The sequence below is a fragment of the Abramis brama genome, assembly GCF_963993115.1.
Source record: "Abramis brama genome assembly, chromosome: 1".
NCBI lineage: Eukaryota > Metazoa > Chordata > Actinopteri > Cypriniformes > Leuciscidae > Abramis > Abramis brama.
The window spans coordinates 36,676,084-36,701,977 of NC_139963.1; the positions used below are offsets into that span (position 1 = coordinate 36,676,084).

General features: G+C 39.8%; 1 protein-coding gene across 1 annotated transcript; it reads left to right on the top strand.

Annotated features, from left to right (window-relative positions):
• Window positions 1-13,000: 13,000 nt before the first annotated feature.
• lfng (LFNG O-fucosylpeptide 3-beta-N-acetylglucosaminyltransferase) lies at window positions 13,001-20,993 on the top strand. Its single transcript, XM_084123446.1, has 8 exons — window positions 13,001-13,546; window positions 17,947-17,995; window positions 18,257-18,359; window positions 18,456-18,609; window positions 18,710-18,795; window positions 18,887-19,052; window positions 19,150-19,235; window positions 19,337-20,993. Exons 1-8 carry the CDS (start codon window positions 13,133-13,135, stop codon window positions 19,401-19,403), a joined length of 1,125 nt encoding a protein of 374 aa, XP_083979572.1. The 5' UTR covers window positions 13,001-13,132; the 3' UTR covers window positions 19,404-20,993.
• Window positions 20,994-25,894: the final 4,901 nt, after the last annotated feature.

The window sequence follows — 25,894 nt, forward strand, 5'->3', positions numbered from 1 at the left end:
ACTTGTTAATGTTTAATGTTCATTTAACTTTGAACAAACTGTTGCCAGTAAATAAATACATTTAAATCTACAGTAAGTTACTGGCAAGCAGCTGCGAAACTACAGCAAATTTTTTACAGTGTAAATTATTGATTACCTAAACTAATCATGCAACTTCATTTTCAGATACAATTTTTATAAGGAAAATAATTTCAAAAATAATTTTAATAAGGAACACTCGCAGGAGAATATATAACATCCACGTTAATTCTGACGATACCGGACACTGAACAGAAAGAACTCGAGGCTTAAATACACAGGGAACGTAATCAGAGAGAACAGAAACAGGTGTGTGGAAACCAATTAACAGCCAGGGAAACTAACTAGGTTTACTAATTAACACAGTTTACTCGGGAACAATGGTGTTCTTTCTGGAAGCATCATGTGATTGAGGAATGTTTACTCTGCCACAAGCGCTCTGAAAAATCAAAGTGACCACAAAATGAAACATGGACAGATCATATGACACAGTTATCAGTTGTGGACATTCATTCGGTGTAAAATCCCTCTATTCACTGACCTAAATAAGTCTAACTGAAACCGTAATGGGTTTTCATTTATCCTTACCATAGAGTTTTATATTGAGCTCAGGTTTTTGCTCGGGACAGTGAGTTAACTCTGATGAAAACACTAGTGTTATGAAAAACACGGTTTATGTTGGTCTGGTGATGGTGGACCAGCACAGCAAAGATGAACTGGTAAACACAGTCAACCAGCTTTCTGATGAAGCTAGCTGACTAGGCTAATCCTGCTTGTTAGGTTTTAGCAACCTTGTTGGCATCAAAAACACAACATATGCCGGTGCCCAGTTACGCTGGTCTTTACGGGATACCCAAGATGCTGTTTTCCCAGTCAGATTCTCTAGATGTGGTCAGAATTACACTCCTGATGTCTTACCACAAAAACATTTGTGGTAAAATAATAAAAGAGGTTCTATGGCTGAACTAAACATGAAAAGCAAGCTGACACAGAGAGAAAACAAGACAAGAACTTGTCTGTCATTGGGAAAATGAATTAAAGGATCAATTTAATCCCAACTGTGCAAAGACTAATCATAGTCTTAATGGCCATACTCAAAGGAGTTTGTCTGTCATATCACAATACTTTTTACAGCTCATTTGAGCCACTCAGTTCCTTCTTTTAATAGCCCCATATGCTTACAGCAGTTTCTTAAATGAGTCCAACTGTGGCGAGTTAACCTGCTCCTCTGTGATTCCTCTCGTGGGAAATCAGGATCCTTGTAACCTGTGCAAATGCAGTCTGTTCCCACGCTCACTGTACGAGTTTGGCAAACTCACCAACCTCGGCTGGCTCCGTAAGACCTCCACCTCAATCTAGTCATACCACGAGTCTCTGTCCATTATACATTAGCATTCAAAACTCTGGGGTCTGTATGATTTAAAAAAAGAAGACGAAATTAATAGTTTTTATTCAGCAAGGATGCATTAAATTGGTCAAAATTGACAGTAAAGAAGATATTTATAATGTTACAAATGATTTCTATTTCAAATAAATACTGTTCTTTTGAACCTTCAATTCATCAAAGAATCATGAGACAATGCAAATATTTAGCAGCACAACTGTTTTCAACATTATTAATAATGTTTCGCAGCAGCAAATCAGCATAATGATGATTTCAGAAGGATCATGTGACACTGAAGACTACCTTATACAACTTAAAGTCCTCCATCGTGCCTACTACACAAAATGTAGACTTTCAAAAATGTACCCAAATCTTGATGATTTGTGTGATCGATGTAAAGGTGACAAGGTAGACTTTTTTCATATGTTTTGGACATTCGTTCATGGGGGGGGGGGGGGGGGGGGGTATTGTATAACTTAATTGTATTAAGTTATACAATCTATAACTTAAATTGTATGAAACTTTCTGTTAATGCTTTGAAAAAGTTTATAAATAAATGATATAAAAAAAATAGAAAACAGTTATTTTACATTGTAATTTCTATTTCACAACATGACTTTTTTTTTGTTTTTTACTGTATTTTAGATCAAATAAATGCAGTCTTGGTGAGCATAAGAGAGTCTTTTGAAAAAAATAAAAGCTCCTTATTAATTCTTCTGTTAAAACGTGTATTCTTATATGTATTATTTTAAGGTTTTAAGCATTAGAGTCTTTTCTACTAAACTGAATGTAACTTTACACAGAAAAAGTTAGCAAGCGATTTATCACACTAAAAATCATGGTAACATGCATGTTGTTCACGTCTTGTAGATGTACAATTTTAACAAAAAGTATTTTAACATTACAGACTGGCCTTATTCACTTCCATTTTAAGTGACTTACCTTACATTTTTTTTAAGAGAAGGAAGGACATGAAAATTCATTTTAAAACCACATTATAGCATGCGGTTGATTGAGCTTAACTGTACAGAACCTGGAATATTCCTGTAATGTTTTCTAAGGAAAGAGTGAGAACATTCAGTAAGAGCCTGGGTAGTTTTTCATCTGATAATGTCCTGGAGAGATGGGGCACGATAATGTTAAGTGGACAAAACCTAAACAAGAAGGGTCCTGTTTAAGTAAGGCGTCGGGCCGTGCCTGCTCTGCCTCTAAAAGCCTTTTCAAGGCCCTCACTGAAGCTGTCGGGTCGTATTGAGCCGATTCAATGCTGGGACGGACGCTGGTGTCCACCCACTAGAAAAGAGCAGGTCTGTGACCCAGTAGGTGGATACATGGGCTGGCATGTTTACTACTGACCCTGGGAATGAGCCAGTCTTATAGAGAGCCAAATAGAGCATAAGATTCAGTCAGCTGACCAGTGCAGCACGTCTAGAGAGAGCAGGAGGGGATGGGGGTCTGTGCATGTGTGTTTGTGTGTGTATTAAGAGGGGGGCAGCTGATAGCAGACAGACTAAATCTGTGTTTAACAGGTGGTGGTCTAGGTATCGTGTGGCGTTTCTGACCCTACCCATGCACCCGACTTGACTTGTCGTAGTCACAGAGCTACTGCTACTGCTCTGATTAATTAATTCAGAAAATATACTATTGACAACTGTTTTCAACACTGATAATAATACAAAATGTTTATTGAGCATCAAATCAGCTCACGTGACACTTAAGATGGACTAATGATGCTGAAAATTCAGCTTTGCCATCACAGGATAAATTACATTTTAAAGTATATTCAAATAGAAAACAGTTATTTTAACTTGTAATAATATTTCACAATATCACTTTTTACTGTATTTTTGATCAAATAAATGCAGCCTTGGTGAGCAAAAGAGACTTCTTTGAAAAAAAGAACCGACTACAAAGTTTTGAATGGCACTGTCTATATATTTGCAGCGCCTGATAGTTCGATTCGACTGAATTTCTCTTTCAAATGAGTTGAGAAAAACATTCAAAACAAACAAAACACACATTTGTTTTTTAAAATAAAAATAAAAAAAATAATTAAGTAATAATTTTGGATAATTTTCTCCAAAATTATAGTAATAATTTAGTAATAATTTTCTCTTTCAGTTGAGAAAAACATTCAAAACAAACAAAACACACTTTTGTTTTTCAAAATAAATAAATAATAATAATTAAGTAATAATTTTGGATTCATGAGAGAAAAAAACGATTTTGTGTAGCTTTGAATGAATCTGGATCAAGAAAATGAAATAAACCGGAACTGAATTATAATCAGAATTATAGTTGATGACTGAAAGATTGATGACGGTTAAAACCTTCAACCTCACAAAGCACATTACAGCCCCAAAATATGATTTCCTGTGACGCAAGGCAGACAAGTAAAGCCATAAGAACCCATGTTAAGGCAGTTTGTCTTTGGTGATTATCGTGGCCGGGCTCTGTGTTTTGTGTTGTGCATCCAGCATATGTCTCACATGGCTGTAAAGTCATTTAACAACCTCACAGTCACATCTGCTTCACATTGAAAGGACGTAATTCCTCTGGCCCCCATGGACCACCACATAAAAGACACCTTACTCTACATCCTAACACGGGCCATGCGAAAGGTTTTCTTAGTGCTGACAACCTTAACGTTATTCGAAGACTGCTTTACAAGACACAGACTAGAAGATTATCTCACAGAGACTGTTAGAACTATGTGTCTTGTTTCATTGATGCTTTTTTCCATATCCTTTTCTTCAGTGAATTGAACCCATAACCGTCAAACTTCAATAAATCAAACACCGAAAATCTGATTAAAAGACACCACAAGGGACTGAAACCTGAGACGCCGACTGCGTAGTGGGAAATAAAAGCAGCCAAAACTGTGTAATCTAAAATGGATTATACAAGAAGTGTATTATTACAGATTGGCTAGATTGCTGACCTTGAATGGCCGTCCCATCTGTCATGGTTTCTCTTCCTGTGTGTACAGTGATTGAGCAGCAGCAGGGTTGAGGGCCCAGGCATGGCACTCACATGTTTTGGGCCTCTCTTGATGGGGAAAATTAGTCAAACTGGGCTTCAAAAGCCAGCGGTTACTGTACCAGAGACAGATTGACTCCATGGGGCCACTGGTGTGTCCTGAGCCCTTGAGGGAAGGGAAGTCAGGGGGTCGTAAAGCCGGGTTCACTGGGAAGCAGATCAGGTATCGGGCTAGTGCGAGGCCCAGGACCTTTATGAGCTCTGAGGGACTCAGGCAGGTCATAATGGTGACATTGAGGCGCCTGAGACCGGCTCTAATACTTCTTACCTGCAGAGAACACTAACACAAGACTGAGACCCAGACCAAAGCATGGGAAACAGACAGACCTCACAATAAATGTGAGATCTTGAATAAAAACAAAACATGACCATGAAAAAGGATTCTGTCCGTGCTAATGTACATAATATTTTCTCTCAGCTGGTTTTGTAATAATATTTAAAACATTAATATGAAGAACGGCTTAATTTTTATCAAATGCTGTGGGTCTGTCTTATCAAATTTGCTAAACTAACAATCACATAACAATAGCAGATATTTCAAATGTGCTCCAGTTGCTCTTAACCAAAAATACAAACATCAGAGAGGTTGGGACAGTGAATGAGTCTCATTTCTGAGAAAAATATTGAACAGCAAAAATACTGGTCTTCCAGAGTTCCAGTACAAACTTTTTGCATCAATTCACAGCTTTTTCCAAAAGTAAAATGGTAGCCATCTGTGAAACTGATCTGTGAGACTAGCCTTGAGGTAAATGTTCCCCATAGACAGTATTTTAATGTTCTGATCCTTTAAATGGATAAAAAAGAGAGACTTGGTGTGGTGGTATGTCATAAGCAAACCGCACATCAACACATTCCAAACATCAGTTAGCAATGAGCTCCTGTTATTTGGTCTGCTACAACCAATAAGTACAACTAAATTTCACTAAAGTTTTATTTTTTATTTAATAACAGTATTTACTCTACCATTCAAAAGTTTGGAGTTGGTAACATTTTGTAAATCTCTTATGCTCATCAAGGCTGCATTTATTTGATTAAAACTACGGTAAAAACAGTGATATTGTGAAATATTATTACAATTTAAAATAACTGTTTTCTATTTGAATAAATTTCAGCATTATCACTCCAGTCTTCAGAGTCACATGATCCTTCAGAAATCATTCTAATATGCATATTTGCTGCTCAAGAAACATTTCTTATTATTATTATCAATGTTGGACACAGTTGTGATGTCTGTCTGCCACTTTTGATCAATTTTAATGTGCCCTAGCTGAATAAAGGTATTAATTTCTTTAAAAAAAATTACAGACGCCAACATTTCAGTGAATTTCTTCCAGCATGGATAAATGAGAGGTTAAAAGAAAAGCAGTGTGCATTATTATTATTTCTTAAAGTCACTTGGATGTTGCGTTGTTAATTTAACAGGTAACCAGTTACTTCACTCTTTACTTGGAAAAAAAATAAGATGATTACATGATGCATTACCCCAAGACTGCAAATCAGACTGGTGAGTCATTCACTAATTCATCTGATGTCTGTAATATTATTTTTTACAGTGCGCTGTTTAATTAGGGATTACTACTGAAGCAAACCACACTTTATCTAACCTTGAAAACACCCACTGCTTCACTAAGTCCGATGAGACCAAAAAAAACACACAAAAAAATTAGGACAAGTGAGCTCATCAGCCAGTCCTATCAGTCAGTGCTATTTTTCCCACGTCTCACGCTTCTCCCTCAGTGTGTGAACTGCGATTAGCATCACACACACAAAAAGAGTCTCAGCGTTTTCCCAGCACACTCGCTCTCTCCTGCTCAGCACTTTGTGAGAGTTCCCTGTGAGATTCTCACACAGCAACGCTCTGTCATCCTACCCCTCCACAGACGCTTTCTCTCTCTCTCTTACGTTTGCCTACAGTATCGCTTCCCAATGGCTTCATTCTTCCCCTTGTCCCGCATTGGCAGATTGTGTCCCCTGTGACTACACAGATACTTCACATCACAAAGCCCATCCGAAACTCAACATAGCTGACACAAGAAAAAAAAAACGAGAAGACATGGGCCAAAAAGAACACAATAAACAAACAAAATCAAGCAGGACAGCACTTTCGGTCTCGACTGTGTTAATTGGTACGGCCCCGGGAGGGACGCTGTTCTCACTGCTGTTCCAGATCCACCCCCATGTCCTCTCATAAACTAAAGCCCCAGTTAATATACAGTGGATATTCTCTGTCTCACGGGGCTGTAAGGCAGTCACTCATTAGCAGGTTCTCAGGATAACAGGACGGGGTCAAAGGTGAAGTTATGGGAAGAGAGTGGAAGTGAGGGAGGGGTGGAAGTAGGACAGGAGAGAAGAAAGGTGGGGGTGGGGGTCAACAGTTATGCAAATGAGTGGGTCCAGATAACAAGACAGTACAGACACCAATTAGCACAATAGATTATTCTGGGCTGCTAGATGTCATACTGCTTTTATGAACCAAGCAATAAAACAGGACCACTGACAACTAAAAGGCACTGTGTTTTCCTCTTGGGATGTGCACTTTTAGAAACTATAGCCTGATTGGGCAACATGTTGTTCTTGTTACAGCGACAAGTAGACATGAAAACAAACAGATCAAGAATTAATTTTGGAGCTTGTTGCAGTTAATGAGAGTCTACAGGGGTTTTGTGTTTGAAGCTGCCGTCCACTTACCAATGCTGAGGCTTTTGACACTTTGGACAATGACTTTCACGCTTGCAGGTATGACTTGTGTGGCCTTCATCATCAGCCTGAAATGACGTTTTATGGTGTTTAACTTACACACGCCCGTGCCACACACCAGTTTAGTGCGACATCTTCACATCCTAAACCCTGTGCTGAGCTTTCACACCCAACTGTTGATTGACACCATGTTCAACACTCATAATAGCACTACAGCAGTGTTTTAGTCAAACTACAGTCTTCATCTGTCTTTCCAGGTATACATGACGCATTGCGTAACCAAATATAAGAAGGATTAAATACACGTTGCACATCATCTCTGTCTTTCTGAGCAAGCGCATAACGCAGAGGCCAATTGTAGACCATACCTGCTGAATGAATTAAGCAGAGCTAAAATCGTACACTCTCAGAAAAAAAGGTACAAAAGCGGTCACTGGGGGCTGGACCTAAAGAGTGCATAGTACCTCAAAGGTACATATTGAGACCAAAAGTGTACATAATTAGTACCAAAATGGTACATATTAGAAGCTTTTTAAAGGGTACTGGCCCAGTGGCAGCTTTTGTATTTTTGTGTATAATCTAGGTCTGTTATTCTGATTTGCAAAAAATAGACTGATATGACTTTAGTCACACTAAATGCTGGAATACACTAGACTTGCCAATGTACAGTATGTCAATGTATGTGGAATGTCTGATTTTGGCCAGTCGGAGTTGGTAGATTTCACAGAATGTCAAATAATGTATGATGGGCACAAAATTAGATTTTTTAGTTTCAGACTATGAATCTATCCTGTTGATATTTTGAAAATATTTTAGAACACATATTGTTTTCAGTTTCCTAGCAACAGTTTCTGTCAGTTTCTTGTGTTCAGAAATACTTGAAAGTCTGGAATGGTTTGATCCTCAGTCATTTAGTTTATGACGCTGAGTTTTTATCTGTAACCATTTACAAATCCAACAAATGTATGATACTTAGTGTTTTAAAATCCGGTCATGTAGTGTATTTCAAGTTTAAAATGTTTATGTGACATTACAAAAAAAAAGAATTACTGTTTCAGTCTGTCTGAAATCCAATAATTTAAAATGCATGTAAACACACTTAATGAGGCTAACTAAACAACACAAATACACCATGGCTATCCTGGGCACATTCATCCAGGTTTACATTTGAATAACAGTGGCTTATCTCTCCATTAATTACCATTGAAAGCACCAGGAGATCCACATAATGAGATCTCTTGATATTCTCCCAGAGGAGCCATCTCAGCATTCCCAAATGCCATTTAGCATTCGAATAACCAAAATAGGCTGGAGAAAAGGTAATTCACCTCAACAGCGGTCACCCCAGCCAAACCCCACAGCTGCAATATCCCATTGTTTTCAATGAAAACAAAGGAAACTGTTCAACATCTCAGTGCCTGATACCCCAGGCCATTTAAAGCTACTTGCTACAATACAACTGTATAGAACACCAAGTATTTAAGGGGGAAATCAAAACATATAAGATAAAGTTAAAAATGTGGTCACTCTGACAACAGCATCATTGCATAGATCAGTTTGGAAGAGTCATGGCTGGAATGAGATCAATGAACCCAATTACAAAAGGACATGGGGTTACATCATAAAAACTGGCAGCGTTCTCAGAACCCAAAGGTGGGGAAACCCAACTTACAAAAACCCACTCGAATTTGTGGCTGGAATGTGATGGGTGCTTCTAGTGACAGGCCTATTGGCATGCAGTGAGCTATTAGAATGAGAATAGAGGCCTGATGAGAGAGACCTACAGTAGTGCTTTAGAGCTTAATGGGCTTCGGGCAGCACAGAAACATGTCTCAGTTTTCAATGGTTGGTTCATTGTCTTGCTCAGCAAGGTAGTGGCAAGCTACAAAAGGGAAGGGTATAGGTTGAAGAGAACTCTTTCAAAGAGGCTGAGTGATCCAGAGCCTGATTCTCCCACAAACAGCAGCGTCCTTGTCCCAACTTCACTGTTCCAGCACTATACAAAGAGAGCCAAGCGGCTCCTTTCCCATCATTACACCTCCCACTTCTTCCCCAAACGGTAATCAGCCACAAAATGTTACTTTCAAAAGGTTGGGGAGATGATTTGCTTCTGCTTCTTGTATGTAAATCCCACATATGGTTCCATTGCTTCTCAAAAAAAAAAAAAAAGTGTTTAATTGCGGTTCCAAATGGTTACACAGGAAATTATTGAGACGAATAAGCAGTTAATTAAAGTTTTCCTTATGATTGTAATTGTAAATGGTCATTCGTGTCAGTGAAATATTTAATATCACTTAGAAGAGTTCTGGGAGCACTACGTGTGTTATGTAATTTTGCCACATTACGTACATTGAGCATTTGTGGCTGAGGACAAGCCCGGACTAGCCAGGGGTGCAATCTGACCCCCCACTGCTACAGAAAGGCCATTTAATCCATTGCTAAATTTCCCATAATCCATTTGACATGGTGGAAACAAAGCACAAGTTACAGCAACAGCAGCTGGCACTGTGACACAGACCCTGGCGTCCAACATCTGCAATAAATGACAGTCCAACAATCTGCAATTCTCAGAATAACAAAATTGAGTCTCCTCTAAAGGATAGTAGGATCTGGCGAGAATGACGGGTGAATCAAATGCTTGGATGAGCCCTGGGAAAACAGACAATGTTTATTTGTTAAAGTTGCAGAAAAGCAGAGGTGCAAACCCAAGTCACCCGAGTGCATTTTCTCATTCAGGAATATTTATTCCAAGGCTGAAATAAATGCGCCGTGAGAGAGAAGGACATGATGTATAAAAAGGGCCGTGGCAGAAGCCAATAGCTCTGTTTATTCTCCCAGCATGGCTGTGCTAGCATTGATAGGATTACAGGTCACACCAGAAGTGAGAGCCAGGGGACTCCGCGGCCCCTCAGAAGCTGCATTATGTTTCCCTGCTCTGGATGCAACCATAGAGGATATGCTCCACGGGATTTATAGCCCCAAAAAAGACAAATAAATAGAGAATGTTTTCCCCTCATCTGGCTAGAGTACATAGATACTTTTTTCCATCAACTGAAATAGATTTTACCCAGATGGGATGAATATAGTTTCATTGTATCACTGTGTCCTTACAAGAATTATATCACTGTCTAGAATCCCGTTTCATCCAAGAGCTTTGGAGAAATAAACCTGGAAAAAAGAAGGAAAGACACAAGACAGTGAGACACTGAAGCTCCAAGGACAGTCTCACACTTGGCAGGAATTGGTGCTTGTATTATTCAATCGAACATTTCACAGATCCCCATTAAATATGTCAAATGGCCATGACCACCATCTCAAAGAGCCATTTTCCCCTTTAGTTGGGGAAAGAGATGACTGTATGTCATCTATTGTATTCAATATTTGAAAGTTCTGCTTTGTAACTGGCCAAAAGGAAGAAATGACCCTCCAAAAACAGATAAATGTTCCATTATGTGGATCAGAATGATAAACAGGAGACTGTAGACTGACAGACAACCACTAACCATCCCACTGCATCCTTGTATATATCCACTTTACAAGGATACAGTGGGACGCCTTGTAGCCGTCATCCTCACATACAGCTGTTGTGAATTTAACCTCCATCTTCAAAGAATTTGCCCAATCGCTGGAGGGAAAAGAAAAGGCAGAGATAAAAAAATAAATATGGAACGGATGAAGGAAGGATGTGCCTTTATCAACATGATGCCATTTTACCACTCCGAACAGACCGCTCTCATTACCCAGAGTATCTATGTTTGTACTTGTGGGTATTACGATCAAAGCGAGTCAGTTTGCATCAAGGGAACTGTTTAAACTGAATGGCCAGATAAGACAACTCTGTCCTCAAATACAGCTAACATGCTGAAATTGCTTTGTTTACCCTACGCAAACATTCAAATCCCAAATCAAACAGTTGCGCCAAGCCTTAAGAGTTTGTGTTTTGGCAGGCGGGAAAAGGGGATATTCAGACAGGGAGCATCCAGTCTCATTTAGCAAGGATGCTTGCCACACGCATTGATACACCTCTCTTTTGTGCTACACAAATTTAAGTGACTATAAATAGCATAGTGGTAATCATATCCATTCATCTGAAATTCTCCATCATTCAGCTCCAGATGCCATGGTGGGATAGTGGGAAGGGGTTGCAGGGTTGTTACAGGAATGGGGTTGTAGCAGGATCACTGGGCATTCTTGTGGGGAAGCGGGTTGCGCTTGATGGGAGATTTCATTTAATTGGAATTCGGCGGTAATGTCTTCAAACAGGGAAAGATCCAGGATGTGGTATGGAGGGCAGATGGGGGAGCCTTTTTTTTTTTGTGAATGAAAGAGAGGATGGAAGAAAAGAAACTTTTTTTTCCCTTTTTTGTTATCCACCAGAGGAGGGGGGGAAGGGGGTGACTGGCATGAATCTGGGAAACAAGCGGAACTTTCGCATTGTGTGGTTTAGTCCTGCTTTTCATTGCACAGATTGTCTGAGGAGTCTGACAAGGAGCCTGTCAAAGTGTTCCTCCATACCAGAGTAAAAAAAGGGTGCTGATCCTAAAAAAGAACAGAGGCCGGGGGAGGTTGAACCCTCTGCCTGGTTTCTTATACTTGTTTTAACACATTTTTTTTGTTGGCTGCTTCAAAAGATTAACAAAAGATGCTGTCAGTCTGTTAGCAGCACTGGAAACTTTCACGCTTTGTCTTGGACCTGTAGAATTTCTGAATGAGCAACACTTTTTTTTATTATTCTTAATTATATGTTCCAAATGACCATTTCTTGAGTGTTAATATCTCTTTTATCAAAAACCAAGTTAGTTATTCAGCCTGACTTGAGAGTGAGGCCTAAAATGTGGTGTCGGCTGCTTGTTTTGCAAGCAAGCTGTTGAGATGGCTAGGATCTAAAGCATTTAAGTCTGTCACCAGCAGTTGCTGAGCTGTCAGCTGGAAGTCATGGTCAGGGTCGTGCTCCCAGCTCTACAGGCTCTTCATCGCAGAAGAGGCGCCATTTTAAAGCAAGCATAAGGATCATGCGGTTGTTTGAAGGCCTCACAAGGTCAGCTGCTGTGGATTGACTGGAGCACGCCATCATTGTGAGCTTGATTTGAATGCTGACGTTGAGAAACGGCTGGTACTTGATGTGATTCAATATGCCTGCAGTTGATGCTCCATGTCAGTAGCAATCTTATTCCTCAGAGGTGAATCTAACAAAGACATGTTTTTTATTTTTTATTTTGCAATAACAAACTGATGTCTGTTTGTGGGACAATTTTGCTTTGTGACAGTCATGTTCTCATTACTGTAAATGTAAGAGGTTTGCAAATTTAAAGAGTGCAGTGAACTCTTTACTGTAGGCTGTGACTTTAAATTTAAGTTTAAGTAAACTTTACAGAAAACTCAATCATTTATATTCATGCAAAAATAAATAAACAAATTGATTTATAGAATTGATGGAAAAAATAAAATAAATAGATTCTCATTATTTTCTTTTTTAATTTTGGGGAAAATAAGACCCCACTTATGTATTATGTAAACAGTATGCTTACATGATGTAACCCATGTTGCAATTAATAAAAATATATATTTACATATTTGTACAGTTATTTTCAGCCCTGCTCCTGATAATGAAACATATGCAATTAACTGTGATTCTAGCACATACATAGTTTGTTTTAAAAGAGCATGCACTTTGAAAATGTTTAGGCCTGTTTGTCCTCTTCACCCTCCCCCTCTTTGTCCCTCGCCTGCTGTCCTTTAACGCGTCCTCCCATTGACAGTCTCTCTGCGGTTCCCACAGCACAATAGCCATCAACGCCCCGCCTACTGGGCGTGACCAATGCTGAGGGGCAGTTTATAAAAGCCCCTCCGAGTTACAATGAGGAGACTCTCTCAGCGCTAGTATGCTGCAGCTGTATGACACGCTTGTTTTTTAGAGGAGGCTATTGGAGCGAAGTTTAGATTAATGCTGTGTATATCACAAAGAGAGCGTCCTTCTCTTAGAGTTTAATAAACATGCTGAAAACGTACGGTAGTAAAGTTGCGCTCTCCCTCGCGGGAGCGACAGTCACCTGTCTCGCGCTACTGTTATTTTTGTCGCAGCATCAGCGGATTCAGATGGATGAGATGCAGAACGAGAGTGAGATCGGGTTGCGCTCACTGCAGAGTCTGGGGGAATCAGAGGTTGATGATGGAGCTCAGCCTGAGCAGAATGGAAAGAAAGGATTCTCTGCCTATTTTTCTAAGCTGACCCGCAGCAGGAGGGAAGCGGATAAGCCCACCGAGGCGTCCGGAGCGGCGACAGACGCGCCGCCTGCTGAGGACATCAGCGCGGATGACATCTTCATCGCAGTAAAGACCACTAAGAAGTTTCACCGGTCCAGACTGGATCTACTGCTGGACACCTGGATCTCCAGAAATATGCAGCAGGTATGTCAGTTTACACTGTTACAAAATGTTTCCATAACTTGTTGACAGTTTTGGTTAGGTAGGCTACATATTTCACCAGCCGGAAATAAATGGGATTTTATTTTCGTGATGGCTACGAGTGTTTAATATCAAGTCACGCTTGTATGTATCTTTATACATTATATGTAAATATAATTAATTTAAATAGTACTAATTTGAGATTTATATATATAAAATGTTGCACGAATATATATATATTTTTTTTCCATCATAATTGTTGCAAGTTTATTTTCCTTTTTGTAGCTTACATTACCTAATGAAATTACTTTACTTGTGAACATTGCTGTTTCATGTTAAACATACAGTAGTATAATGGTGTTCCACTTCAGAGACCCTTTGGATGATGCCATTTATTAACATACCTAATAATAATAATAATAATAATAATAATAATAATAATAATAGACAGCCGATTAAGTAAAAATGTGCGGAAAAATATCTTATCAGCCTATCTATGGTCTTAATGCTAACAAAGTGTATCTACAAGCAGGAACCTAAAACTTTTAAAATAGTTTTTCAATAGTATTATTTGCATGGCATATTAAAAAAAGGGGGAATAAAAAAACAAAAACAAATCATATTCATAGTCTCTCTGTGCTGTCTGTAGCAATTGCTGTGTTGCTCACAGAGCGATGGGTGGCTGTAAGTCCCCCCTTCTCCCCTCCTGCTCCATTGTTTGGGGTGTCCCCGTGAATACGCCAGGGCTAAGGATGCATCACAGCAGCGGCTTCAGAGCTGTCCCCTTCTCAGCACTAACAAAGCGTCTTTCTGAAGGGGGAAAGAAAAGCTTTGCCAGCCCCTTGTCTCCCACTCTCCATGGGAACCGGGGATCTGGAGCAGAGGCTGGGTCAAGCTACCCAAGCGGTGGGAAAAGAGAGTCTTCGTTATAGAGATGCTGGGTGGCACAAAGGGACAGCATCTATAGGCAAGGAAAGGCTTTTCAGCAGCATGCCGAGTGGCTCACAGTATGAAAATACAGCTCTGAGAAACAGGCCTCTTTTGCAGCCAGCACAAAAGCATTCTCGGCACCTCAACAGCAGCAAGCACAGAGCAGTCAAAGTGATTTTACCCACCACCTAGAGTGGTCGCTTATACATTTTTATAAAAGTCAGTTTAATTTGCCTCGGGGCTCTGTCACAATCAGTTTCTCTCACACCTTAGACAAGAGGGGTTTTTATTATTGTCATTTGAAAATGACACAGCTATAGCAACACTTTTATATGCTTGCAGAGTCTGAGTACAAAGATCATTATGTCTGTGAAGGTACTCTGAATATAAGAGCTTGTGGAATGTGAAAATTTAAATCAGACAACTTTAGCTTCTGCACTCATTCAGTCAGCTCAGATTTGTCTTTCACTATCCAGCTAAACTGACATGACCACTCCAGGCTTCAGGCGAGATTGGAAAACTAAGAGTCGATGGAAGTTAACCCACATAAGAGAGAGTTAACAGCAGGGATTAATAGCAGCAGCTGGTGGGGAGCAGTGCAGACATAAAAGACCAGTGCAGAGCAGAATACAAGGGGGAGTTCTAGGAGAATGAGTGCCAGGTGGCCTGGTCTCAAAGAACAAAAGATGGTCCTAATGCCAGCTATATGAATCCTCACATGTACACATGGAGGGCCGCTCTCAAATTATTTTAACATTCATCAGTGCAACACCTGAGTATGTTAAATCCCAGTTATTGTCATCTGAACGGCCGGGGATTATCCCAAGGACTCCGGTGTACTGTTTGGCCACTTGCCACAATGGCTGGCACCAGACAAGTGTTTCAACGGGCCAGGCATTGTTAGACCTACAGCATGGGAACTTTGTCACATATGCCAAGTGAGATGTTGCGTGACCGACATTGTGAACATGTTCATAGGGGTTAGAATCTTGTGTAGAAGGATCTTTCTAACTTGCTTACCTACTTCAAATGCTTCCCTGACGGGTGATGAACAGCTCACTGTCTTGGGCTGTTTACATGTAAACACTGAGAGTAGATCCAATCTGTGTCTGCTGTTGACACTTATGGCAGCCTGTGGCTCTTCTTGGTGGGAAACTGTCTTGTCTTTGTTTAGAGTTAGTCACGGTCAGCTAGAAGCTCCCCTACCCTTGTCAGTATTTCTCTGAGAGAATGAAACCCTAGAGCTCTGTTGCTTTCTGAATACTTGTTTCTGATTATTAAAAGCATGCTTTATAATTATCTTGACTTGAGTCAGGACTCTTGAATAGTGTTATTCTTTTCAGTCAGATCTGCCCCATTTTGAATTGTTCACGCTGCAGCTTCTGGCTTCCGCTGTTTCTCTAAATTTCCCCCCTGGAACAATGCAGCTTCCCCAGTGAGAGAAATTCACAACAATGAGAGAACAGCCTGTGCCGCGGCTGTGGTATCCGGTGTCCAGTTACACAGACAGCTACCAAATGCCATTAAGATCAAATGCACACTTGGTTGACGCAGAAGAAGTACCATGACCAACCTCATTACTTCTATCTGAAATACTTAACTGCATAATTACTCACTGTTTAAGGCAGTAGTTTCTCTGGCTTAAGCACAAGATGGTTAAAGCTGTGCAGATCTATTGTGGCACGAGTCTGTGCAAGTTTCTGGTCTCTTATTGGCACAGGTAGAGGGAGCAGGGCTGTGTGGTGTTTAATAGAGGGAGTAACATCTCTCCACTTCCTTCCTGGGTAAAAGGAGACAGACAGCCAGGCTCCTTGCTCTCCCTGCCCTATGCCAGACCTGCCTTTTGGGGGGGGGGGGAGTCCAACCAACCTCTGCCCGCTCATCAGAACTCTAAACAACCGAACGATAACCCTCATCCTTTCTTGTGTGCCGAGAATGCTGGGAAAAGTGCATTTAGAAGACAAGACTTGACATTTATGAAAGAAACCACAAAAGGGTCATTTTGGCTCACAATATCTTCAATAAAAGGGAAACGGAGAAACAAAGCCTTGTACCAAGAGAGGCCTCTCTTTAGTTAACCACTGCAGCTGTATGCAAATCCAGGCAAACATATTTAGGCTTTACCCAGTGACAGCTTTACCCACTCCTCATTGTCTCAATGCAAAGTGACAGTGGGAGCAGGGTTGGGGGTGAGTGGCCACACACACACATTGTAATGCACTAATCAGCTCTGAGGTTTCTCTCTCTGTCAGTGCCTGGCCTGCCTTGGCAGCTGCCTGTGTGATTAGTCTGTCCTTTCAGCGGAACTCTGTGCAAACAGCGCCAGCCTCTGATCCTTTACCCGGCCCAACCGCCAGCCCTCCCTGAACAAACAGAGGCCTTGGGCCTTGGCCCCCGAGTGCTGCGCTAAACATCTGCTTAGAGTTTGTTCTGCAAACCAATCAAACATTATCTTGCAATGTTTGAACGTTCAAAAAAATGCGACTGTGGAAAGGGGGAACCAGTCCACGTGTGTGTGCGTGCGTGCGTGCTGGCATTTGAAAGGCAACAAAACATGAATCCACTGTTGAGATAAAGATCACAAAAGAGCTGAAGCTCATAAGAGAATAGTTTTGTAGCGTAGGTGTACATGTTCAAGGCCAGTTGGGTGTGGGCAGGTTGATCTGTTCAGACACGTGGCTGTGATAAGGCGGCGGGTGGCAGGTGCTGTCTCACCTGAGGTGGAAAGCAAACAGGTTAACGACAGTGCATGACCAGGGGCATGCCGCCTTTTCATCAGTCTGTCTGAGGCGTGTGGCGTCTTCTTCTCAATGGCTCCTTTGAGCTGGGGCTGCTGCCTTGCACCTGCTCTGTCTTATCTCCCACAATGAGTCCTGATCCCACCCCTTCTATTTTAACGTTAACAAAACCCTGAGGGGTCAGACGTCAGTGAATGCACACTGGGGAGAATGTATATTCATCAATCCGAGTATGTTTGGGAGAATAGGACATGGCGCTCCTTTCTTTTCTTCCAAATGACTTGGCCATTCTTTTTTGGGACATTTTTAACATGTCTGAAGTGGATAGAGGGATGAAGAATGGAAAGACTTGGGAGGCGGTGAGGGGCAATGGAATGGGGGTGGAGTGTTGGGGGTGGTGGGGGTAATTGGGGTGGTCTGCTTCCCGCTTTGTTCTGGGTCTGGGATGCTTTGGGGCGCAGAGCAGTTGCCATGGAGAGACTGACAACAAGAACAAGGGGCCTTTATTTTTGGGGGTAGAGTTTGGCTTGTTTAACTTGCTGAGTTTTCCATGGCGTAAAACTCAGACAAAGGTTCCTAATCAGTCCGCTTGGGATAAATAGCTCTCGAAAGCACATGATTCCAGTTTGGAACACGCCAATTCCTGTTTCGTATTTGCTCTGGTGCAGTGATTAATTGACGAACTTGTGTGACTGCATTGAAAGAGCTAACCGGGCTTTGTCTTTGTTTTTGCAGACGTACATCTTCACAGACGGCGAAGATGAGGAACTAAAGAAGAAAATTGGTGAGTGCAGCTTCCTCAAGCAGAAGTCACAAGGCTAGAAATAAGCAGACATTCCCTCTTTGATATGCGCATAGTTTGGACTTCTAATCCTCTTAAAAATCCTGTGCTTAGTCTACGGGGGCTGGACTGTTAGGGGGGAGATGGTAATAGGGCGCGTGCAAAGTCACCTGACCTATCAGATAATGGCCATTTCTCAAGTGATAGACATAAGTGGAGTATTACATGAACACTGACAAAGTATCCATCTTCTTGTCCAATCAGGAAGCCATGCCATCAACACCAACTGCTCTGCTGCCCACAGCCGCCAGGCTCTGTCTTGCAAGATGGCAGTTGAGTATGACAAGTTCATTGAGTCCAGAAAAAAGTAAGCATTGTATGATTATTGTTACATTATGAGTACCTGTTTTAGCGTCAAAGCAAACCATATTGGATGTTCTAATGATATCTCTGTCTGGTTTAGGTGGTTCTGTCATGTGGATGATGATAACTATGTGAATGTGAAGACATTGGTGAAGTTGCTGTCCAACTACCCTCACACTCAGGATATGTACATTGGCAAACCCAGCTTGGACAGGCCAATTGAAGCCACAGAAAGACTTGGGGACAACAAGATGGTAGGTTTTCCAAAATATCCTCAATTTGTATATACATTGGTTGTAAAGATGAGGAGGAGTGTTAAGAACAGAAGCTGATGTTTTTGTTTCTCCATTGCAGAGACCCGTCAATTTCTGGTTTGCCACGGGAGGTGCAGGCTTCTGCATCAGCCGTGGGCTAGCTTTGAAGATGAGCCCTTGGGCAAGGTGCAAAAACTTTTCAACTATCGTAATGCAGCATCTAAAAACACATTGTTTTAAGATATTAATAGACTTTGTGTTGACTTTTTTATGACAGTGGTGGCCATTTCATGAACACTGCTGAGAAGATCCGTCTTCCTGATGACTGTACCATTGGATACATCATCGAGTCAGTTCTTGGGGTTCCTTTGACTCGAAGCAGCTTGTTCCACTCACACTTGGAGAACCTGCAACAGGTGTCCAAATCAGAAGTACACAAACAGGTAATGCGCTTTAATGAAAGCTTGATACAGGAACATCTTGGTTCTGTAAAATACAGTATAGTTGTATTAACGCATTGTTTCATTCGATTTCATTTAGATTACATTGAGTTATGGAATGTTTGAGAACAAGAGGAATATCATCAACATGAAAGGGGCTTTCTCTGTTGAGGAGGATCCATCCAGGTAAGACAAATTTCTTAACATTCTAGATCATATTTGGATGTTTCTCTTATTTAAGTCTACATGCATGTACTAATATAATTTCTTTTTTAAATCTCTCTCAGGTTTAAGTCAGTGCACTGTCTGCTGTACCCAGACACTCCGTGGTGCCCTCCTCAGGTTGCCTATTGAGGCGACCGGCTCCTCTGTTGTATCCTCGTCCCTCACTGCCTCGGTATCTGAAAGGCATGAGGGACCAGTGTGTTATTGAGCCGTGTGGCCTCTGCATTTACTCTGCAGTGGCGCACGGCATTCCGTGGTTATACTGGGCTGCTGTGCGGCCCGCCTTTAAACTGTTCCTTCCTGCCTGGTGCCTGATCTTCCTGTCCAACTCAGACATGACGGAGGGCCCGGCTTTCAGAAGGACGCTTTCAGCGCCAAGCTTTGCAGGCAATCAACTGTGCTTTATGTCGTTATTGTTGCTTGTATTCCATTTGCAATTCTCATAGAATGTAACTTTCTAGTATACCCAAGCCTTTTGCCAGCTTTATGTGCTTAGTTTTAAATTTTAATTAGCAAATTAGAGCATACTTTATATTTTTTTCTCTCCAAATACCATTCAGGATGTTCTTTCCCTCAGGTTTGATTTAACGATTGAAATCTTTAAAATAGTCGGAGCAGATAAGTAACATGGGTGCTTTATTATTTAGTTCTAAAGGACTCCGGACAAATTGAATGAAATGAAGGTCTTTTATTTGCAAATTTATTTCTTTGATGTCAGTGTTATTATAATTATTATTGCTATTATTTTTTTTTATATATATTTTGTGCTGGCAATAGGCAAATTTTCCAAATATGCTGTCAGGTTATTTTAATCTGTGGCGTATGAGGATTAAGCACTTTTCTCCCTAAATCCTCTGGGCATTTTATGGTGATTGAACTGTTATAACTTAAAGCTGTGTGAAAATGCACCAAGTGGCCCAAATTTTTAGATCTTTACATTATTTAATGCCAGTGCATTTACACAATCTTGGCAGATAGATATGAGATTTCTGGCATGATTTATTATATATATATTTTTAGCTTTCGCTCAAAGATGTACTGAAGTGGGAGTTGCACAGCTTGGTTTGAATGAACTGTTGGTTGCTCAAGTAAAGTATCGCTTAGCAATCGCTAACTCTTTTGAACTGGCACCAGGGCCACTGTCAACACAATGTACATTGTTAAAACAGATGGCAGCTAAAGTTTAAGACGTGTTTATAGCACAAATCCGAGTTCTATGATTCCTCTTGCACAAAGCGGTCTGGCCTAGAGCCATAGTTTTCCCCATTCCTTCACGGCTGGCAGTTGGACATCACTATGCCGACTATACAAAACATGTTAAGTGTGAGCTTTACATGAGCAACAACAGTGATCCTAACAGAGTTTCGGTTTCTCTGTGGGAATGACCCATATTGGGTGAGTCTGTATATATTATGTAATAGCAGTATTTATGTACTGTGCCATTTTAAAACAATTGTATTTGTACATAATTGTTTAGATATTCTATGCATTTTGGTCACCTATGGATCAGGCCTAGTTCTGATGAGGCCTTTAAAATGTCTCTTTCTTTTTTAAATGCTCTGAAATTTGCTAATGGCTGTAATTTATAGTCCAGTATCTGGATTCTTTGTTCAAATGTTGTCCTCTCAGGGATCACAATCCTGATATTTTTACCATGGGCTACCTTGGTAATTACCCATTCAGCTTTTGAATAAAGCAGCATATTTGCTAAGAAACTTTGCTGCACTGTTGTTTGTTTTCTTTCTGACACACTACATACATATTTCAGATTTAAAGGAAGATTGGCCAAAAAAAATAAATTCTGCCATCATTTACTTACCCTCATGTTGTTCCAAACTTGCACAACTTTCTCTGTTCCGTAAAAAAACAAAAGGAAAAATTAAGAACGTATTTTTTTATTCAATCCAGTTGAATGGTGACAACAGATTCAGTAGTTAAAAACTTACATTTTTGTTTGTTTCTCACTCAAATCTATGAATCTATGATATGATTCATAGGGACCACTTTTTTCATCCACAATGAATGGTGACCAGGTGCTGACAATCTACTTTCACTGTATGGAAGAAAGCAGCGTTGTCATTTTCAAAAACTTTTCCTTCCAGTTCCTCAAATGAAAGAAAATCATACTGGTAACGAGTACAAAATGACATAATTTTCACTTTTTTTTGGTGATCTATCACTTTCAACAACATATAAGACAAACAGTGAAAAGGACAAACTTAGCGCAACACAGACGACTTGCATCAATCACTGGAAGTAAAATCATTGCCAGACCGCAGAAGTTCAGAGGCCAGTGTCTCTTACTCTGTCAAAACTGTTGTGAACTGTTACTGAAGCATGCAAACAAAACAAACTTGGCCTCTCGTGGGTTTCGAGTGCTGGCACTGACCCGTTGTGTGTTGCTTGCTGAATTAATGAAACACACTTGAAAGTTTAGTCTCACTCACACATAATTTATTATTCTACAACAAATGCCATGGGAAAGATCATTTCCTCACTACCGGTTCTTTCAACACACTATATAAGTAACGCCATCTGAGGCCATCAATATATAGGGGAGAACGAGTTAAGATGTGTCACCACCTTCATTTAGCAAGCTGTGACCATTAAAATATTCTAATACAGAAATATTAGATGTTTAATATAGTTGTTCTAATATTAAAACTTTTTCTTGGTGGTAAGTGAGCAAGTAAAAGGGCTTTTTAGTATAATTCTTAAAATGTCCACCTTCAAGTCATGGCACATGTAAAATCTTTAATGATTTTTATAAAGTAAACATAAGAATAACTTTTTACATTGTTATATTTCAAGACTATCATTTACTGTCCCGAAGCATTTAGGTTACTTGATAATCTATTCATCAATTTATAGAAAAATCATGTTAAAATGTAACAAATGACACATTTGAGTGTCATATTGTGAGATATAGAGTGACAACTGCTATTTATATGCATTTTATGCAAGTAGTCTGCTATACTGGTAAAAAGATTGAATTACATAAGCTGTCAGAATTTTATCTTACTGTAAAAAGCAATCAGTTGGGAAGCCATTAAGTAAATAAACTTAAACTTAAATTATTAAGTAAATAAACGTCATGCGTAATTGAAAAAAATAATTTATGTGAACTTGACAAATCCACATAACTTAATTTTTTCAATTATGCATGCAGTTTATTACTTAATAAATTTAGGGCAACAGGTTTCCTCACCTATTTTAGGTTAAGTTAACCAATCACTTTTTACAGTAACAACAACAACAACAACAATAACAACAACAACTGCAACAAATATTAGAAAGCATATTTTGTTCTGCTCTACTGTAGATAATGGATGGACACAGCATGAACACATGAAAAAGTTAAATTTAGTTAGTCTGGTCTCATTGAAAACGTCAAAAATATATAATATGATTTACATAATCAGAATCAGTAATACGTGCAGCAGCCTAGAAAAAGCCTAAAGAAACTGAATTTCTTTCATTGGATGAATTAATACATTTTAAAGACTTATTTTCCTTCGGATGAAGGAATTCCTCCACATAAATGGGAGGTCAACAACAGAGATGTTGTAAATGTTATTGCAAGTAGATACAAATCCTTTTATTCCTTCAAACATTAATAACAGGCTGAGGTCATATTTTGAGAACTCAAACCACAAACATTAATTCCACACCCTGATGACACTATTTAATATACTTTTGAAACCACAATTTTTTACATTCCAGTCAGATCACAAAGATCCTATAACAAACATAATCATGTTTTTATTAAGTCACATCTGTGCCTATTTTAATGGTGTGAGAGTTTATATTCTTAAGCCACGACTGCCTGTTTTCCCATGAGTCTGAGGGCAGAGAGGGGATTTCTGCATTCTTTAGGGTAAGTCTGAGACACGGATCACCCCAAAATTAACCACTGCACCGAAAAGTCTTACTTCAATGAGTCTGAATCATATTTCTTCCTCCCAAAACCCTCTTTAAAGACTTCACACAGTCCATATGTCATATGTGGCTGCAGATGTCAGAAAACATGTCTGCAAGAGCCGAAGAATCAGACACATTTGAGCATGTGTTCGTTCTCACTATACTGTAATAAACCAAACCTATGATTATGGGTACTGGTCTTCAAGTCTGCATTCCAAGAAGCTTTTTTATTTAGGCTGAATTCACACTCAAGGTGGATAGCGAGATTGAGTTATGCAAAGCACTCTTTGCGAGGGCAGACAGCCAGAGAAAGGTGATCTGCCTAAAGGAAAGATAACTGCCTAAACACTACTGAGGTAGTTATCAGTTAAAAGAAACCAGGTGCCACTAACCCGACTGTACACAAAACACCCAAAACATTACGTCTTCAGTGTGGCATATAAACAAAGCTGCCTGTACCGTAACCAAAACTACTTGCTTATGACCTCAAAATTATAGTGAGGGTTATCAGTGTGTAAGCTACACCCAAACATTCATGCCATTCATCAACCTGAAGGGCTTATTAATGAGTTCTGCTAACCACTTAGCTAGTTAGTATGACAAACATTACAGAGAACCGAGCTTTAGAAATAGAATCCATTTCCGTTCTCATCCTCGTGCCAAATTCTCATTTGTAATTAAGACCTCAAGGTCTGTTTTGACTGCTTCTGCACTGATGCGTGAAATACAGTCAGACCACACAATGTCTGGGTCCGAAAGAGACTGGAAAATGACTAAAAAAGTAAAAAAACTAAAAAACTCTTGGATTAAAACACAACCTATCGCTCCCTTTGACACTTGACCTATATGCATCTCGCAATGCCAGTTCCACCTCAGAGAGCCCAACAAAAACACTAGAGCTTAACCAAATGCAAAAACATCAGGCTACAAACCCACATAGTGGTTTGCCAGACAAATAAATGGTTGCTTGAGCAAAGCGACCGTTGCATGGTTTCTTGAAAAGAAGATGGCAATGTTTTTATTATGAGTCAGAGGGTCCTGCAGATCCTCATATCTTTACATTCTCAAACCTTTTGAACTCTCGAAACTGATCATAGCAATAAACGGTCTGTATTTTTTCCCTCTGTTGTTGTTCAAGCTACATTCATATCGAACTTTATATTATCTGTCTCTAAGTAGAAATGTTTTTGTTTTACTCAAATTCAGTGGCATATTCTATGTCCGATTAAAAAAAGGTGGTGAAAGAAATGTTGCGCCAAATGTGTACAGTCCAACATCACAAAACTTATGGGGTGCGTAAATCCAACAGAAAAAAAAGTAGAACAAAAGGATCCGCACACACCGAATAAGGCAAAAGCTCTCCAACTGTTCATTTATTACTTCAACAGAGGCCTCAAAAAGACATGCAAAAAAGTGCTGTGCAAAACGTTTTTGAGTGCCATATACTAACAAAAAAGGTAACAAAACTGTTTTCAGTGAAGAAAAAGGGCTTGCAAACTCATAGTGAAAGCTTCTTTTAGATAGCAATCAGACAGGCTTCCTGCCAATTCTACAGAAATAACTCCTCTCATAAAGATGTTACTTTCACTAGCGCTATCATCTTTGTAACATCTTTTGTGGTTACTAAAATGTTCTGAGCATTTTTAGCATGTTGTTATGCAGTTATTAAGGTGTTTTGAGCACTGTTATTGTTTATGTAGTTTGCGAAGTTACACAGTTCAATACGTTAGGGTTAGGGGTTTGTTCAAGTGAGGTACCAGATAAAAGTTTGAATATTTAATAAAAAGAAAGCAATGGCAAGGTTCCTTTTATGTTAAATTTGAAAGTAAACATTTAAGTTTAGCATTAACACTAGTCACCGCTGTCATGCTAATCTTAAATGTTTACTTTTAGTCACTATAGTAGCCCTTTTCACTCAGTAATCCCAGAACTAAATTACCGTAAAATTACCAGAATGATTTATTGGTAAATACACAAATATGCTGTTTACAAAAGTTACGGCGTTCTGGCTTTTTACAGTTAACAGACCATTCACACATTAGCACAAAAATACTGGTGAATTCTGTAGTTATTGGGAATTATCTTTAAACGCAGAGGAGAGGAGAAGCGCTTTAGTTTTACAGTCTGGTCAATTTGACAACATGTTATTATTTACATCTGACAGCTGTATGGTATGATCACACTGAACGCATTTTTGCTCTTAAAAACGCGAGACGCGCATATCTAACTGCAGAGCCGTAGCGCTGATGATGATTGGAAAAGAAAGCAGGGTCAATAGCACGATGCTGAAAAAGCTGTCAAAGATCTCCATCTAGCGCATATTTACATAGAAAAACTATTAAAAAGCAGCTGAACTTTTATGATTGACCCAAAACGTGTTCGGACCTCGTATGTTCACACAATGAACAACATACCGGTAATTTACTCTGTTTCAACTTCTCATACCGGTAAATTGCCAGAACTGAATTACTGGTAGATTTTAAAAGGTCCTGTTCACACATGATCTCCTACCGGTAATTCTCTTCAGTCAACTCTTTTGAGAGGATATAATTACAGCGAGCAAGCGCCTGCACACCCCAGCAGTTCTCCAGGCCTCCCAGCCACTGGCTGGATCTGTAATCCCTATGAACATGTGCTCAAAGGAACTGAGGGACAATCTCCTAATCCAGCTATCAGATATCCTCGGCCATAGAGCCTTT